The sequence below is a fragment of the Tigriopus californicus genome, chromosome 12 (genome assembly GCF_007210705.1).
Source record: "Tigriopus californicus strain San Diego chromosome 12, Tcal_SD_v2.1, whole genome shotgun sequence".
Taxonomy (NCBI): domain Eukaryota; kingdom Metazoa; phylum Arthropoda; class Copepoda; order Harpacticoida; family Harpacticidae; genus Tigriopus; species Tigriopus californicus.
The window spans coordinates 14,235,594-14,252,949 of record NC_081451.1 but is presented as its reverse complement, the minus strand read 5'-3'; the positions used below and the strand labels follow the sequence as shown (position 1 = coordinate 14,252,949).

Genomic DNA, 17,356 nt, shown 5'->3' with positions numbered 1-17,356 from the left:
AATGAAGGAGCCCGAGAAAGAAGAGAAGTGGACTTCATTGTTCGAACTAGCCTGGATTCTCGAAGACTTGAAGGTGCTCTCAAAACGCACATTAAGCCTCTACGGTCACTAGAATTGACCCTAAATCCTGGGTTGGGACAAAGCTCATGAATGCTTTTTTGCCAACAGATTAGTCGGTTATGCTCCTTTCCAATCCTGAATTCTATATAATTCATCTCACTTCAGCTTTTCAGTTTTTACATAGTAAAGAGAGCCTAGAGAGCTGACGTTGTCCTTCGTAATTCACATAATGTTGGGGGCATCTATTATTAAAAAGAGACAAACATAAAATTGCATCAGTGATGCTAAATTATTTTCAACACTGTTTCCTTCGATTGATATTTACCTCTTGTGAAGACATTTGTCCGGAAGAAGCTTTTGGTATTAGTTCCTTGTGACGAATTATTCCCATTAATACACAGCCTACACTTTCTGGAACAGCTAAGGCTAGAACAACATACCTCTTTGATCTCACATGCAGGGACTTGATTCCGGGATGGGGTTCTGGACGAAGACTTATCCATAAAAGGCCTCACCCTGATTCGCTGCAACAGGAAAAAACCTGAAAATCATATCTTCTCTCATGGTGGCGAATGCTTGTACATTAAGAATAACTGTGTAACCACGTCTACCAAAATGTCAAATAGGGAAGTAGAAGTACTCATAACACATGCATTAACTTTGGATTTAACATTCATCACGGTTAATAGTCCACCTTCAAACGCCAATGAATTGTTCCAAAATGGGCTCATATTCATTGACAACGAATTGTCTAAATCTAGTTGCTCCCGTCTCCTGATAGTGGGGGATTTTAATCTCCCTCCAACTGTCGTGAAGTGACAAGCTCATCCCTTGGCTAAATTCCTCTACCCAAGACCTCTTCAGAATCATTCCAACTCTTAGATGACTGCATGACCGAGGGTAATTCTCTCCCTACAAGTCGGTCTAGCCATCCGACCATAGAGTATATTAGATCTGATTTTTGTCAACAACCCCGACATTATAGCACAAATTCAAGTGACGCAAAGTCATCTGTCGGACTATAGCATTCTTCATTGTTTTACTGGACATGGGAGGAAGTGAGTACCTCTTTCGAAGTATCTCTTCTGTTCAACAAAGAGTCGCCGAATCAACCCCCTAAACACCAAGAGTGACGATTTAAAAAGAGGGATTTTGCGAAGAAAAAAAACGTAACTGCAATCGTTTAAATTCTAGTGCAGGAAAATTGATTCGTCTCAATTGAAACCAACGGCTATAAACCGAGAACAAAATTGTAAGAAAAAAAAGAAAGGTCAGGCGCAATTCGGAAGCTTTCTACTCCGTACAAACTCCAAAAGAAAGTCAAAACCTCCCATAGGACCATTTCGAGTAAATGACAAATATAGCCTCCTCCGCGCTAATTAGCATCAATTCCTTTCCTACCTTTACTCAGAATATTTCTCAACATGTTTAATCTGTAGAATATACAAAGTGAGTTCGTCTTTAACCAATGACTTGTCTATTGTTTATGGTGGCAGCGGTGACTCTCGTTACTGTGCGACGTTGGTGGATTCCAAATCGTTGGGGAACCTAGAAGAGCCGAATCGGTGTTGTCAGGTACTTTGTTCGGAAGAAGTATACAACGCGGTGCGATATGTCGTACGCAATTGCTCCAGTGGCAAAGACGAAGGCTGACAACTCAGTAGATTACCTCAAGTACTTCGAACGGGTCGCAAACGCTAATGGCTGGTCCAATGCGGAAGCAGCGAAGATTTTCCCTGGATTGTTGGAGGTCGGTTCCTCAGTACTTGAAGATGTGGAACCAGTATCATTGGCGAGCTTTTCGGCCATCAAGAGCGCCCTCACTCCGATGGAGATCTGTACCGAGAAGCGGTGGTAGAAAAGTACTATTTCTGGTCAATGTCAATGCAACCAAGAGAGTCTGTGGTCCACTATATGCGGAGATGCAAATCTGTAATTCAAGAATGCTATCCGAAATTCGCCAAAGCCAAACAACTAGTTAGCCTAGGGATAGGCTAGTACATAGTAGATTAAGTCCACAGCTCAAGGGGGTAGTTCTCAAACAGAAATCCGAAAAACTCGAAGCTGTAGTAAAGGCCGCACTTCTTGGTGAAGGAGTACGGGAAACTGTTGGCCCATTGTCGGACGGAAAAGCAAAGGTAAAGGCCAACGAGCCTGATTCAGTCCTATTGCTCATGGGACAGTCAAGTGGGGCGCTGACGTGTTTTAAAACAGAACTGTAAAGAAACCACTTTTTGATGGGCTTATCCGAAGTATAATCTTGGAGTACGGTGTTGAATTTTTTGGCCAAAGTACGAAACTGAAGATCTTGTCCATACTCCAGAAATGAGCTACACGCTGGATAAATAATGCGAGGTGGTTTTCTCACACTGAATCTTTGTTTCATGAGTCCAAGCTCTTAAAATTGCAAGATTTGCGCATGCTTAAAATCGTTCAAGTGATGAGGCAGTCGTGCTTGCAAGAAGTTCCACCATGTATCAATATTTTCAAACGGAAAAATAATCCTTGGCTTGGCGGTTGGAGATCAATTACTTCAGTTGCCAAGGCGGCACTTTTACAAAGACTACCGAACTTTGCTTTTCCCAACGAGTGGAATAATTTCAACCCTCCAGACATTGATCTAACCAAAATTAAATTCACCCAAACAATAAGAGATTATCTCTTACAGATATATGCCAACAAAAATGCTAAGCATTGATTTTCATTTTTCTCTTTTATTACGATGATCAGCCACTCGATCTCATCAAAACACTCCATTCAGCAAATACAATTCGAGGCTTATTAAATTTTCCTCCTATTCCTGAATTCGTTTCGCATTTTCTAATAAACATAACAAATCAACACTTGAAATATTTGCTTTGCTGTGTTTTTCATATTTTTCTTTCTGTATCTTTTTCCCTTGGTCCCTTCTTTTCTTGTAAATTCGTGCCGATATGATTTCTTACAAGCCTTTCAATTTCATCTGGTATTTCTTCCAACTCACGTTATTGTGTTGCAGCTTGGCCTCTGTAACATTATTGACTATCTATGTCATGTCTTCTTTAATTTGCTCAGGTCCTAATGAAAACAAGCTTTAGCTTACCCAGAACCTGAGGAATTACATGCTCATGAAATTTTTGATAAAGCAAGATCCTAACTCAAAGATTAAATGCCGACATTATCCAATCACAATCAAAGTGTTCCTGAAATAAATCTATCTGTGTTTCTGAATGTCGACGGACTGGACGTATTGCAAAAAACTGTCCGAAGAATTGAGTCAAGACTGAATTTGGGAGAGAAGTATGGAGCATTGAAATGAGACATGCCAGACCTCAAATCGACGGTGTGCTGAATGGATGCAAGGTGCGGGCTTTGGTGGACACGGTAGCGACTGATAGTGTTTTGCCAAGTAGTCGATTCAAGGCATCCAGTGACAATTCAACCAGGTTCGAAACGGCCTCGGGTAGAAGCCTGAACATTGGATGAACGCTCTCTTGTCACGTGGAGATTGGAGAATGGGAGATGGAACACAAGTTTCACGTGGACAATGTCTCGTCCGTAACACTTAGGGTGGATTTCTTGGGAGAGAGCGGTATGAGTGCGGACACTGCACTGAAGTTTGTGGTGATGGGAAGAACGCTGGTTCCATCTGTGGATGAAACTGGAGATGTGCAATGCAGTATTCTTGTTGGGATCGAATGTGGGTCAACGGACCAAGAGCGGCGAGTGGAAACTCTTTTTGAGGAGGGCTTGTTAAACTTGGAAAAATTGGATGAGGAAGAAACCCGACAATATCGATAACCAAATCAAGTGCAAGAGCTGGAGAAGAGATAGCTCGGGCGATTATGTTTGCGGTGGAAAGGTGGAAACATTTTTTAATTGGAAGGAAGTTTCTGCTCCTCACACATCATCGTCCATTGGCATGGTTGAAGAGCAAGAAAGATTGCAATGGGAAGCTGGGGAGATGGGCATTACGATTGGCCGAGTTTGAATTTGTAATCAAGCATATTGCTGGAGCACACAACCAGGATGCGGATCGCCTCTCAACAGTAGTCTTAAGCATGGAAGAAGTTAAAACTTGAGAAGGGCTCAAGACTAAGATCGTGGACTTCACGATGCTGTGGAGAAGGAAGGAGTCAAGTTTACCCTGAAGGACGGAGTGTGATTTTGTAGGGCGGAAGATGAACTCAAATTGTGCATTCCGGCGTCCCGCAAGGAAGTTACTTTTTTTGTGCGGACTTCCTTACCGCTACCAGGATTGAAATCTCAGCAGTTCAAGACGAGCAGATTATTTGTTTTACTTGACTTTTATTTATATATATCATTTGATCGACCAACGAATTGCAGTTGGCTGATCTGTCTAATCCTTAAATATAATGTTGATCCGGAATTTTAGTCAAAAACTTGTCCAAGTCTCGCTTAAATCTTGCTACTGGATCAACCCCTACATAAACCCTACGAATATTTGAGGGCAGCAAATTGAACAATGAAGGAGCCCGAGAAAGAAGAGAGTTGGACTTCATTGTTTTAACTAGCCTGGATTCTCGAGGGCTTGAAGGTGCTCTCAAAACGCACGTTAAGCCTCTACGGTCACTAGAATTGACCCTAAATCCTGGGTTGGGACAAAGCTCATGAATGCTTTTGAAAACGTACAATATCAGATACCTTTCGTACCTTCTCTGAATACTGTACAATCCCAACCTTTCTAACCTCTCCCAATACGAGAGCTCTCTCATATCCTCGATGTTCCTAGTAAAACATCTTTGGACCTGCTCGAGCTTTTGCAAACCTGCTGAACTAATTGGAGCCCAAATGGGAGAGGCATATTCAAGATGCGGCTGAACAATCGACTTGTACAGAGTTAGCATCGTGACACTATCTCTGGACTTAAACGTGCGATATATCCAACCACATGTTTGAAAAGCCTTACCAACTTTCAACTGGATATGCTCATCGAACTTTCCATTATCTTGGAGGACTACACCTAAATCCTTCATGGATGAGACCTGCTCAATGTCCTTAACTTCGTCATCTAAAAGTGGAGTGTCTAATCGAGTTTCACGAAAATTTGGGGCACGTGAGACCAAAGAAGGTTCTGACTTTGGTACAGGAACGATTCATCTGGCCGAAAATGAGGGACGACATCAAAAGATGGGCGAACAAATGCGGAGCATATGCCGTAAAGAAAGATTTTCTTCTAAAACCACGGACAGCACCAATGATTGTTGCGAATGATAGTCACTTGGAACAGATGGAAACAGTAGCTATTGATTTCATTGGGCCATTTCCTAAGACCGAGGATGGAAAGAAGTACTTGCTGGTGTGTATGGACTTTTCTCAAAATGGGCGGAAGCAGAACCTCTTGAACAACTGGGAGATCAAAATGAGAGGGCAGTGTGTTCGGTACAAGGATGAGATTGAAGGTCTCCCTTTACAAGAAAAATGGTTTTTATTCCCAAAACAACAAAGGAACATTAGAATATCCAGTCTCTGGCCCTAGCGCTAGGTTGCTTGCCAAGATAGCGTCCTTTTAAAGAGGGCGCTTATTTTACTAGGGGTTAATTTGTTTAGACCTATCTTAAGAGCTCCGGTTATAGGGTTTTTAGAGCCAACACTACTGTCTCAAAGAACGAAGAACAACAAACTCGTGATATACCGTTTCACCATTAATTGTATTTCTTGTGTAAGTACAGTATTATACAATGCAAGACTTGAATTAGGATCTTACCTTATCTCGACCGTTTACTTTTCTACCTTTGCTTGACCAAGTCTTGAGGATGATTGCAAATGTACATGTATTGGGGGCATGAATTGGTACACCTCAAATTGAATCTGATTGTGTCTCGTTGGGCTCAGGAAACGTCCAAAGTCGTTTCTCAATTACAGGTTATCAAAGGTGGACATAAAAATGCGAACGAGTCGCCTATCAATAGTGTGCAAACTAGGCAACGAGGTCGCCCATCAATAATGGTTTTGACTCAAAGAGACTGTAATAAGTCTCGCGATATCAGAGGTGTCTACCAATTAAAGTATAGTTAGATAAAGTAAAGAAAGAAAAACCTCTACAACAAACCACCCTCAAGCGTCGTTTAGAAATGGGGAATCCACGGCTTGTAATCCTCCGCTTCCCAGCATAGAGTCTTATCAGCAATTCTGCCAAAGAGTCTCCACTTTGGACACTGCGCACTATTTCTCAACTTCATCGTGATTCTGGAAAACGTCAAACAAGTTCGCTCAGCCCGTTATGATCAAAGCATTTACACTTCAACACAAGAAGACTTTCAGTCCTGTATCAAAGTCAAAGGAGCTTATACTTGCGGCAAAATGGAGTCAGAATGAAGTATAACTTGTATTACGTTTCGCTTCATCATTTCGACTCTTTTTTGATTGCTTTGGAGCCAGAGGCCGGTTCTTTGAATCATGTTTAGCTCGACAACTAATTCATAGTTCACCGCTAGTTAGCGGTGACTTAGTTCACGAACTTTTTCGCGTTCTTTGAATCACGGATAATTCATGTTTAGTTGGCGGTGAATTAGTCCCTGACCTAAGACATCAAGGGCTGACATTGCAATTTCGTGCCAAATTTGTTGGAAAAAGACAAAATGTTAAATCAAAATGAGATCTTAACTTGGGGTGACCAGAATTGGGGGGAAAAGCGCTGAAATGAGAAAGTTTTCGAGAAACCGTCCAAATTAGGTAAATTTGTCTGACGTAAGGATGCAAGAAATCCAGTTGTTTTTTTGGTTTGTGTTTTCACGGGCTTTTCTAACCGCTACAGGGAATGTAATCCCCAGTACTATTAAAATGAAAGGTTATAATTCGTCTATTTATTACCTTTCAACCTTTACATGATATTTGGTCTACCAACGAATTTGAGTTGGAAGACCGAGCTAGTCCTTGAATGTAGGGTTGATCTGGTATGCTGTCTAAAAATTTGTCCAAGTCTGACTTGAAAGATGCAACCGGATCAACAAGGCCTACGTATTCCGTACTGTAGTATCCTCCCAATCTATATCCTATTCCGTCACCTATGTAAAGAAATATACGACTCGTAAGAGTCCAGTAAGCTTTCAACACTCGATGGCGCAGTCGGTAGGATTGTTCCTCCTGTCGTTGTCAGTTGTGCAAAGAGTGAGAGCTTTGTCCATTTAGACATTGCCTTACCCCACTTTGGGAATCTTCTCACCTCTCGTGTATCTCTCTTTTACGTATTAGTGATTTTATCACGCTCTCTGCCACGTTCAACAATGGCTACAACTTTTCCTGAGGACGATCCTGACTTTATCCAAAGTCTAGTTGACGTCGAAGTTGTAGACCACGCTCTCTACGAGAAAGCCAAACACTCCGCTCGTGCCTATATGGGCAAGTTAAATCAGAGGATTACCACTCTGAAACGTTCCGTTACCTCTCTCGAGTAACCTCTCCCCATTCATTACCGCCGAGGCTGTCAAACATTTCGAGGAATTGAAAGTCTCGTATGAGAAGGCAGACACAGCTTACAGGCGAGTCATTTATATCGCCGGTCCTCTTCTCAATGACAAAGGCCTCAAGATGTGGGAAGACAAAATCGCCAATATTGACCTCATGTATGGCCAATGACAAGACGCTATGGCTGTTGCTATGGCCAAGGCCACACCATCTCCTCCCAACCCTGCGGCCTCTTCACAAGTTTTAAAGGGTTTCAAGGCCCCAGTGAATGAAACACTTTGCCCGAAGATCCTTTCCCTTCAGAATACTCCAAATCTTCAATTTTTTTTAATGATGGCGGCCTCATCGAGCTCATCTCCGAGCTTTTCCTCATCAAATACCCTCTGGTAACGCGACGGCACTTCTACTTTGCCCTTCGACGTGCTGAGGGACAAAGCCTCGACACATTCCTGTCAAGTCTGTTCTCCCTTTCTACGGAGGCGGATCTTTCCTCACTATCCCCTGATGACATCCAGACTTTCAGAGTGATCACCGGGTGTAACGAACCGAGTCTCGTTGGAAGATTCTGGACATGAAAAATCCCTCTTTTGAAGATGTCCAGCAGAAGTTGATTCGGTTCTCCGCCAACCGAGACAACAAGAAGAAATTTGACACTTATACACCTGTCCAGGCGAAGACAACCGGGCCCCTCCATTCAAACGTCAACAACGGGCTCAGCCTGATTCGGGCACTAGGATTTCTCCGGCTTCCTTGAAAGGAAAGTGCTTCATCTGCGCCTCGCCAGAGCACAGTCGGAATGACTGCCCATCTTTGGACAAGCCCTCGTGCACGACTTTTACAAAGAATAACCATTTCGCTAACGCGTGCCTATCTGCTTGGAATGCCTCCAAGTCTCAGAGGAATGCATCGGCACGCCAAACCACCGCTCCTACTGATTCTTCTGACGATTCAGGTGGTAGTGAAGTAGGCGAGGTTTGTCAATGACTATTATCGGGATGTAATCGTCCCACTCCTCCTTTAACAGTGAAAGTGACATGTTTGGGTGATCCAAATGCACGAGAGTTTCAACATCCTGGTCTTCCCGATTCAGGCACTACTCGCACACTTATGGCCTTAGACTTGGCTCAGATAATGGGTGTCATATTTGACCCAACAGAGAAAAACCAGAAGGTCAAATGTGCCAATAAAACTTATATGAATACCGAAAGCCATGCAAATCTTTCTTCCACGTGAAAGTAGGAAGAATGACACTATTTTTCTCAATCCTTTAGTTACTAAGGATCTCCATGACGAGATTCTTTTTCTCTGGCATGATCTTGTTGACCTCAAAGTTATCCCTCCTGGTTTTCCTAACCAGATATGTAGTGCCACGTCTTCCTGTGACCCTTCTAGTGATTCATCTACTTATCTCGCTTGTGAGCGCATTAAGGAAAGAGTTTTCAAGAACTTTCCAGACATCGTCAGTGATGAGCTGCCTGACAAAACTATGACAGGTGCTCCGATGGACATCGAGATGAAATTTTGTCCCCTACTCCACCGCTTAGAATTACACGATCGCGTCCTGTTCCGATACATTTTGACGCCAAGGCGAAGGCGCTAGGCCTATACGGACAAATTAGTCCCTCAGGGCGTCCTCGCTTACGAACCAGGCGTTACTGATTGGGTTGGCCCTTGGACATTTCGTCCCTAAACGAATGGGGACGTTCGCTTGGTGACTGACTTTAGAGTGCTCAACAAACATGTCAAACGCCGATCCATCCTTTTCCTACTTCAGGCAAGATCATGCGGGCAATACCCGCAAGTATGAAATTCTTTGCAGTCATGGAGGCTGTTCAGGGCTATTTTCAAATTGCCCTGACAGATGCAGCTTCCAAGTTAACTACTTTCTTATTGCCATAGGGAAAGCTACGATATCTCCGTGGTCCTATGGGTCTGTGTTCTACAAACGACATTTGGTGGCAACGAAGGATACTTGCTGACATGGGGAGACAGGATTGTTATTCCTCATCCTACTCGTAACGAGATACTCGCTAGATTGCACTTCTTACATCAAGGATTAACAAAAACGTCGTTAGCTGCGAAAAGTAGTTATTATTGGCCTGGCATGAATAATGATTTGAAAACTTTAATTGCTTCATGCACAGCTTGCCAAAAATATCAGGCTTCACAACCTAGTGAGCCGCTCCAGTCATATATTCTGGACCAAACTTTCCCTACTCAGCTGATGGCCGCAGACTTGTTTGATTTTACGGGCATCAATTTTCTTGCGATTGTGGATGCTTACTCAGGTTTCTTGATCGTTGAAAAGCTGTTACGCACGGCTACCAATGACATAATTAAAATTCTTTCGCGTTGGTTCGAAATTATCGGCTTTCCTGAAACCATTATCACTGACAATGGCCCTGAATTCCCGAGCAATTTACCTCGTGGGCCTTATCTAGAGGCATTTCTCATAAAACTTCTTCACCTTATTTTCCTTCAAGTAACGGTTTAGCAAAGTCTGCGGTTAAGAATGCTAAGATGCTTCTTCGTAAATGTAAAGAATCCGACACCGACTTTTCCGCTGCGTTGCACGAATTTCGGTGCCTCCCTCGCCCTAATAGCCTTAGTCCAAATCAGCTTGCTTTTGGCCGCTAACCCAGGGGTTTGCTCCCTACTCTTGTCCCTCAAGATGTTCCTCTCGATCCGACTCTTTTACAGAATCGCAATTTAGCGAAGATAAAGAAGAATCAGCTGACTGACGAATCGGCTCATCTTTCTACTCCTCTCCTTCCTGGAACTGCCGTTCTTGTTCAGCACCCTGTCAGCAAAATTTGGGTGCAAACTTCGATCGTTCTTCATCCTTTAGATAATGGACGATCTTATGAATTAAAATGCAGCTACTGGCAAACGGTTTAGGCGTAATCGCAAATTCATCCGCAAATTTATTGCAGACGATGCGCTTCTTCATGATTTAAATATTCCGGGTTCCATTCCTTCCTTGCCAGTTCCTCCTACCTCTCCTCCCCTTTACGTCGGTCTTCTCGCATTTCTAGGAAAACGAAAAAGTAACTTGCCCTAATTATGGGCAATCCTGCAGGCCGTGATTTAAACGCCTTTAAACACCTCAATCATACGGAGATCGCCAAGACTCGCGTCTCTAGTGAATCAAATGGTTTCCATTTCTTGGAAATTCACTCAACCTCAGCTGGCTTCGGAGCTGTATCCCTCATAGCCGTCCTAAATCCTCGTCCTCTTTGTGAAAGTGTTTAAAGTGGTTTCAGAACCACAACATGAGGCACGATGCCTACAAGACATTTTACCGCCGCCAGGCGCAGGCGCAAGGACAAATTTACTTCCCTTGTGTTCCTTTCGATAAGCCCCCGGGGATAACTTGTTACGGCCCTCCGACCCCAAGATGATTAGTGAGGACAATTACGCTAGAACCCATCGTTCCTCACAGACTGGCCGTCCCCGTATCGACTCTTCTTCGTGTTGATTCATTTAATTTCGACATCGTATTTTCCTCACCGTCTTTCCATTATCGATTTATTTATTATCGTTCTATGTCCCATAATTGAAATTGTGTCCTTATTTGGGGGAGGTGTAGTATCCTCCCAATCTATATCCTTTCCGTCAGCTATATAAAGAAATATACGTCTCGTAAGAGTCCAGTAAGCTTCAACACTCGAGCAATGTTTTTTTTGAAAGAAGTGATTTTTGCTACGATTTTGTAGATTCATCCAGTCCCTTATCGTGGCGGTAATATTTGAAGAATTCCCACAATTTTACTTTTCTACTGCTGTTTAAGGAGTGAATGAAACCATATAGCCTATATTACCAAGACCTTTGGGTTTCAATGTATTTAGCATGCCAATTCAATACTTGAAGCTATTGCAGCTTGCTAATTTGTCAATTTTAATAACATGCAGGGTTTGTTTTTGTTTCATTTGGCATTACGCCTGACAAAGTGGCGTTCCTGCTCGGAATGACTGAACATGGTCGAGAATTAGAGTGCAGAGAGAAATGTGATCAGTCATCACCAAAGTCACAAAAATGTTTCTTCAGATAAATCACGGAAGGAAATTAGGGTATTTCAAATTGTCAGCTTACAAGTGTTACCTTGGTTGGGAGCGTTCACCGTTTTTTCGCTCCTAGTTGTTCCTTTCTTCGCATCCGGTTGCAGGGTGGCGACAATTCCCATGTATTGATTGGCCTTAATGAAGACTGCGGAACTTGAAAGCCAGCCAGATAAAGATGTTGAAAATGTTGAAGACCTGGATTGCAGATTGGGTTATACCAGTGACCCCGAGGACAAAAAAATGAATTGAAAATGAAAGGGAAATATCTAAGGCAAATGAATATTGGTGACTGGGGAAGAACGTGTTCAAGGAGGTGCTTTTTTAGGAAAATGGTTTTTGGGCCCTGAGTCAAAATGGAGCCACCACATCCATGCATTCCGTCATCCTTGGATTGGCCCTCGCGCAAAATGATAATATCAATCACGCAACCTTTATAGTTGTGTAATTTGGGTTACAAAAAAGACCTGATTACCGCTTGAACAAGATCGGAGGCATTCTATCGAGGTTTTGTAGAGCTATGCGTTACATCCTGACCCAATGGATTCACCATGGGAGAGTGCACAATGACTTCCATCTTCGAGTTCAAGCACTCACTTACGAAGTAACGCAAATCTGATATGTCTTCAAAGTGAGCTTTCCACTTCAGTACTTGCTTAGTCCATGGTTCTGCCCACCCAACGCCAAATCATCCCCGCAAGATATCAGGATGGCCTCGCCTATATATGAAACCGTGACCTTATTAGTGAAGTTCGACAAAATAACTTGTTTTGCCGCTGAGTGTGGTTTCCAGATGGTTGTTAAGTCTAGTTTTCCTCACAAGAGCAACTCTTCACGTTAACTGTTTTCCAGATAACTACACTCATTTAAATCTTTAGGTTCAATCAACGGTAAACAAGTTATTTCTCCGAGCTTTGAATTAGGTTCCAGCATATGGAGCGAGCCAAGCCGAGTTGAGAGAGTTACAAAGAGGGTAGCAGAAGAATTAGAGAGCAAGTTAGGGCAATAAAATAAGATTTACAGTCCACTAGAAAGGAAGAGAAATCGTCACCGCAATGGCTTTCAAGGTACAATGTAAACGTACAATTAATGTTTGATTGCCGGATTACTCATTATAACTACTCGTTGTTATAAGCAATACAATATGAAAAAAAGCATGACAATCATAAATTAGGTCAAAATCCAAGTAGGAAGACGCCAAATTAGCTTCATTATCAAGGAGTTCTAAATGCAGAGAAGCGCCCTCGTTCTTAAAAATATCGGGCAATACCTTTTCCTCTCACCTTCCAACTTTTACTCGTTGATATTTGAACATGATTTTGTCAAGTGAACTTAGTAACGTATCCTCATTTAATGCATATTTTTTTTTCCTGTTTCAGTTGTATAACCTTGAAATAAGAAGACAGGAGCGAAGGGACCTGGCTGGACTTTTATCCCGGGAGAAATACTTAGGACTAATTGACTTTATTGCGCGACTGACAATAAATCTAAAACCAAAAAGTGTGGTTGAAAAGAGTGCAATTGGTACAAACTCTTCAAAACAGGACAAAATGTAACGACAAATGGATTGTGATCTGAAAGAAGGTCATGTTTAGTCCTGGCTTGAGAGCTTATTTGGACGCTAAAACTCACTCGAAAGGACAAATAACCAATCTAAAGCTCAATTAAGTAACGATTTGTTGTATTAGGCTTATTCCCCTCCACTTGCTTGGACTGGTGTTTGTTTTGAGTAACTTTCTCACAAGTATTTTGAATGAGACTCAGTGTCGAGGATATTTTGAATCTCATCCACATATTCGTTAAAGCACGCAACATTGACGACGACAGTCGATATCAGTTGCCATCATGATAAATAAGCTTACTTTGGAAGTGGTTAGAATTTCGGTTCTTACATTTTTATCGGATCTTGCATATTCTAGGTCAGATTCATTCCTTATGGAGAGTTATGCCGTCGAATGTGATGTGACCTGGTCAACAATACAAAATCCAACTAGTGGGTAAGATTAAATCCTCCGGGAAAATGCTAAAAATATCATTAGTTCAAATCTTAATTCAGAATAAGTTCTTTAATTGCACCTCGAAGGTAATGATAAAAAACTGCATAATACCAGTGCTTAATTTGAAATGTATATCCATAACGCATTATGCACAATGGGTGGTACGTAATACGCATAAAACTTGTATGTGTAGAATGTTAGGGTATTGAAGTTTGGAGTTCAAGTGTGCAAAAAAGGGTTTTCTTCAAAATGAGATGGCCTTAGGTGTTCTCTCTGAAGATGTTGTTGCCAAACAATGAAGTACAGTACTTTCGTTTTCATCTATTCACAAATATTTCTCTAAAAACAAACTTGTTCCTTTTGGTTATCATAACTTAAAAATGGTCCACTGATTTTTGCTTTAACTCCTCGTAATTTGTTATGCTAGTGCTACTAGAAATTATATTGAACTACAAATAAAGAATATATATCGAATCAAATTAAAAACACTGAATCCAAAGTATGTATTCTTAAAAGCTATTGAACATAGGTACATACTGCCTCAACATCTATTTCCAGATTGCCACTTTCAACTATCTCACCTTTGTGTTTAGCGCCTCAAAACTCTGCTGAATGTATTGGCGTCAAATGCAACTCATCCACCTCAAATTGTGAATTGCTCAAAAGGCCTCCCAATACGTTCGTAAATTGCATCAAAAGCCCTGTCAGACTGGAAAAACAAATGTCTTTGAATGCCCAAGTGGTGAAAAGGCAACCAGGTAATCTACAACTTTTAATGCATAGTTTGATGGATCTAAAGAAACGGCATCATAGATATGGGATGTATTTTGATTAGTCAATGCTTTTGCACCTGTCAATTGCTATCAAAAAAGATGCAAAACTGTGAGCGCCACTTAATTTTTAACCCACTTTTAAAAAAATGTGGAGACTTGTCAACATGTGAAGAAAAAAATGTCAAAAATGCTTTCCGACAGTAAAGTCGGAGATATTTGAAATGGGGAAAAATTCCTAATGGAAAAACATTACTGCTGCAAATATTTGAATGTTTTATGGAAGTCAGTCTTTAAATAGTACTATGCCACACCTCTCTATCAGTTTTTTTTTTTCAAAAAATTCAAACGCCTCAAGAACTCGCGTTCTTAGACTTGGAAAATGGTGAAATCGAGTCCTTATCTGTGAGCGGGATTCCTCCCATTTCAATCAGTCCCATTCATGGAACCCCTCTACAAGTTCAGTTAGGAATGGGTATTTTGCATTGTACTGAAAATGCAACGGATTGTCATTATTGGAGTTCAGGTGAGTCAGAACACAAATATGTTTTTACAACTTCTTCAAATAACACCTCTTTCGTCAGAATTGAGACTCATAATTATTTCTAAATCAACCGAATACAAAGAATATGAAACACTACGAATTTCAACTCTGAAAAGAGTCGAAATTCCTTGTGATGTGACTTCGGTCTTGAATAATCTCATTGTATATGCCACATTGGCAGAGGTTCTTAGGTCAATCAGAGTTATGCCTCACCAAAGTTTCCCTGAAAATGTATTTACGGATATACCTAGAAGTAATGACTCAGAGCAAGATGAAATACATTTAAGTTCAAATGCTTTCAGATAGCAACACATGGAGTATATTTCCCTCTTTCAACAAAGTTCATCTCTTCGGAGCAATGGCTGTGCTTAGAGGCAAGCCCATCGTGATTGGAGGACACCCCACCCCAGAAAAACAAAACCACGGGATTGTCGAGATATTTGACAAGGTCTCTCAGCAATGGATACTGGGACCAACTTTGGAGCCAGCTCGACATGCCATTGGGTTGGTGGTGCTCAATGAGACATCGTTACTAGTAGTTGGCGGATATAACCGAAGCATGATGGTGGAGGTGCAGATGCTAAATATTGAAAATGATCAATGGACAAGAATGGATGATCTTCCTGAAGCCACCTATGGGTCCGTTTGTGGTTTGATCAATGTGGCTAAAGTCATATGCATTGGCGGAAGAGATCCTGTAGGACCCTCAAAGTTGGCTTACGGTCTGGATATGTCCCTTTCTGAGCCTAAATGGATAAGGGAGCCATCTTTCGATTTCGAAGACTCAGCTGTGTATGGATTCTTTTACTCTTTGAGAGACCAACTCTTTTCAATGACTCTTGCCCAAACCATCAGTTGGAATAAGGTCAAGATATTAAGACGTATGAATATGACCAAGCCAAATCCTGTCTGGGAGGACATCAAAGTCTATCCAAGCACATCACTCTCCTGGTCCGCAGCCTATTTTGTTGATGGCTATCAATTTCAATTTTGAACACAACGAGAAATTAAAAAAGCAAAAGCAAGTGTCTTTTCTTTGAAGGGAATGGTCACCACAGGCCCAGTGTTTTCAATGACCATTCCTTTCCAAGAAAGACCATTTTTGTACAACATCAATGAGATGAATTATTGGCCAAAGAGAGATCAATTCTGCTTTGTTTTGGCAGGGCTAATCGCTGGTTTTCTTGTACTCAACTGCCTCATGCAGACTTCCTTTGTATAGTCTCTCAGGTGTGTTCCGACAATGCTAACTTGCTCTATTGGGAGTCGAGCGGGTTAAAAAATATTTCTACCAGCTCCTAGGAGCCCATCAAAGTAACATACAGTATTAATGTCCACTTCATACGGGTTCCTGCTTAGTACGCACGTAGAATGGCTTCACGTCTAAATATGAACAAATGAATTAGAAACGCAAGGATTATGATCCAACCGAGCTTGAATTCTGACCCATGCCTTAATCACACCTCGATATCATGTTGTTTCTCTTCAATTTTCTTAAATTTAACATCACTTTGAAGCATTCAAGCATTGGCGATGGATGACATTATTGCCAACATAATTCATTTCTCTTTTGCTTGGTTGGGCCTCTTGAGGCTGGCGCAAGGTTCACTCAATTAAAACCATCCGTGCTTGAATAACTCTTGAAGTCATTGTCGCATTAAATTAAGATCATCTTTGAATGGTGTCACTTCACCAGACGAATTTGTACAACCAGGTTCTGCCCCTTGCGAATAGCTATCTTGTAGCTCCCTTGGCACTCACTCACTCGTATTTAGTTCATTGTAAAGATTCTTCACTAAGCATCTTTATTTCGCTGAAGTTCCTATCTTAACTTTCGAGGGCCAGAATGACCAAATACAGCGCTCTCAAAGAGAGCTTCTGGTTGCCGTTTCAATATTTCATTGTCAAAATGTAGTCTGTGCTAGTGGTCACCTTTACGTGAATCTATCTGTCTGTGAAAGAAATATCAGTGAATGCTGCAAACCAGGTAGATGAAACTCACACGTGGCGAGAGCTTGTTACTACATAAACAAGAAAATGTTCATACTCTTATTTAAAGTATCCCTTTAACTTTTGGGGAGGTGCGATATTTTTATCAAAGACTTTAGCTTCGGCAATTGCCATGTCAAATCCTCTGGTTACAGGTATCCTCTACAGCTTAACCATCCAGACCCGAATTGGGATGAGGCCATCGAACACGCTCTAATGGCCAAAGTCTTGTACAAAGCCCCTTTACAGATCACGTTTAAATCTCAATCACAGCGGACGGAACCGAGCAAAGCATTAGTAAAAGAATGGAAAGATAAACCTATGCTGGATTCAATCACTGGTGGGCACAGAGGCTCCAGTAAGTCTGCTGCCGGAAACTCAATTTGAGGCCAGTGGTGGGATCGCCGCAAAGTTCGTAACTGCGTCTGGTAGCCCATTGAAAGCGTCCGGTCGTCCGGTATTCTCCAAAACAGCGTCAAGGTAGATGATTTGGAGGAACACCACGAGTTTTATGTCGGTTATGTGAAGGGT

General features: G+C 41.8%; 1 protein-coding gene across 5 annotated transcripts in view; it reads left to right on the top strand.

Annotated features, from left to right (window-relative positions):
- LOC131892102 (uncharacterized) overlaps positions 1–16,655 on the top strand; it is a 19,716-nt gene extending 3,061 nt beyond the window's left edge. For 3 of the 5 annotated variants that reach the window (XM_059241848.1, XM_059241847.1, XM_059241846.1), the window contains 4 exons: positions 12,905–13,522; positions 14,081–14,280; positions 14,651–14,818; positions 15,139–16,652. In XM_059241848.1, coding sequence (XP_059097831.1) covers positions 13,371–13,522; positions 14,081–14,280; positions 14,651–14,818; positions 15,139–15,830 — 1,212 coding nt within the window. In that variant the 5' untranslated portion in view covers positions 12,905–13,370 and the 3' untranslated portion in view covers positions 15,831–16,652. Of the gene's footprint in view, positions 1–11,235; positions 12,130–12,904; positions 13,523–14,080; positions 14,281–14,650; positions 14,819–15,138 lie in introns of those variants that run through there. The other 2 variants (XM_059241849.1, XM_059241850.1) reach the window with 2 other exon arrangements.
- The last annotated feature ends 701 nt before the right edge of the window (positions 16,656–17,356 follow it).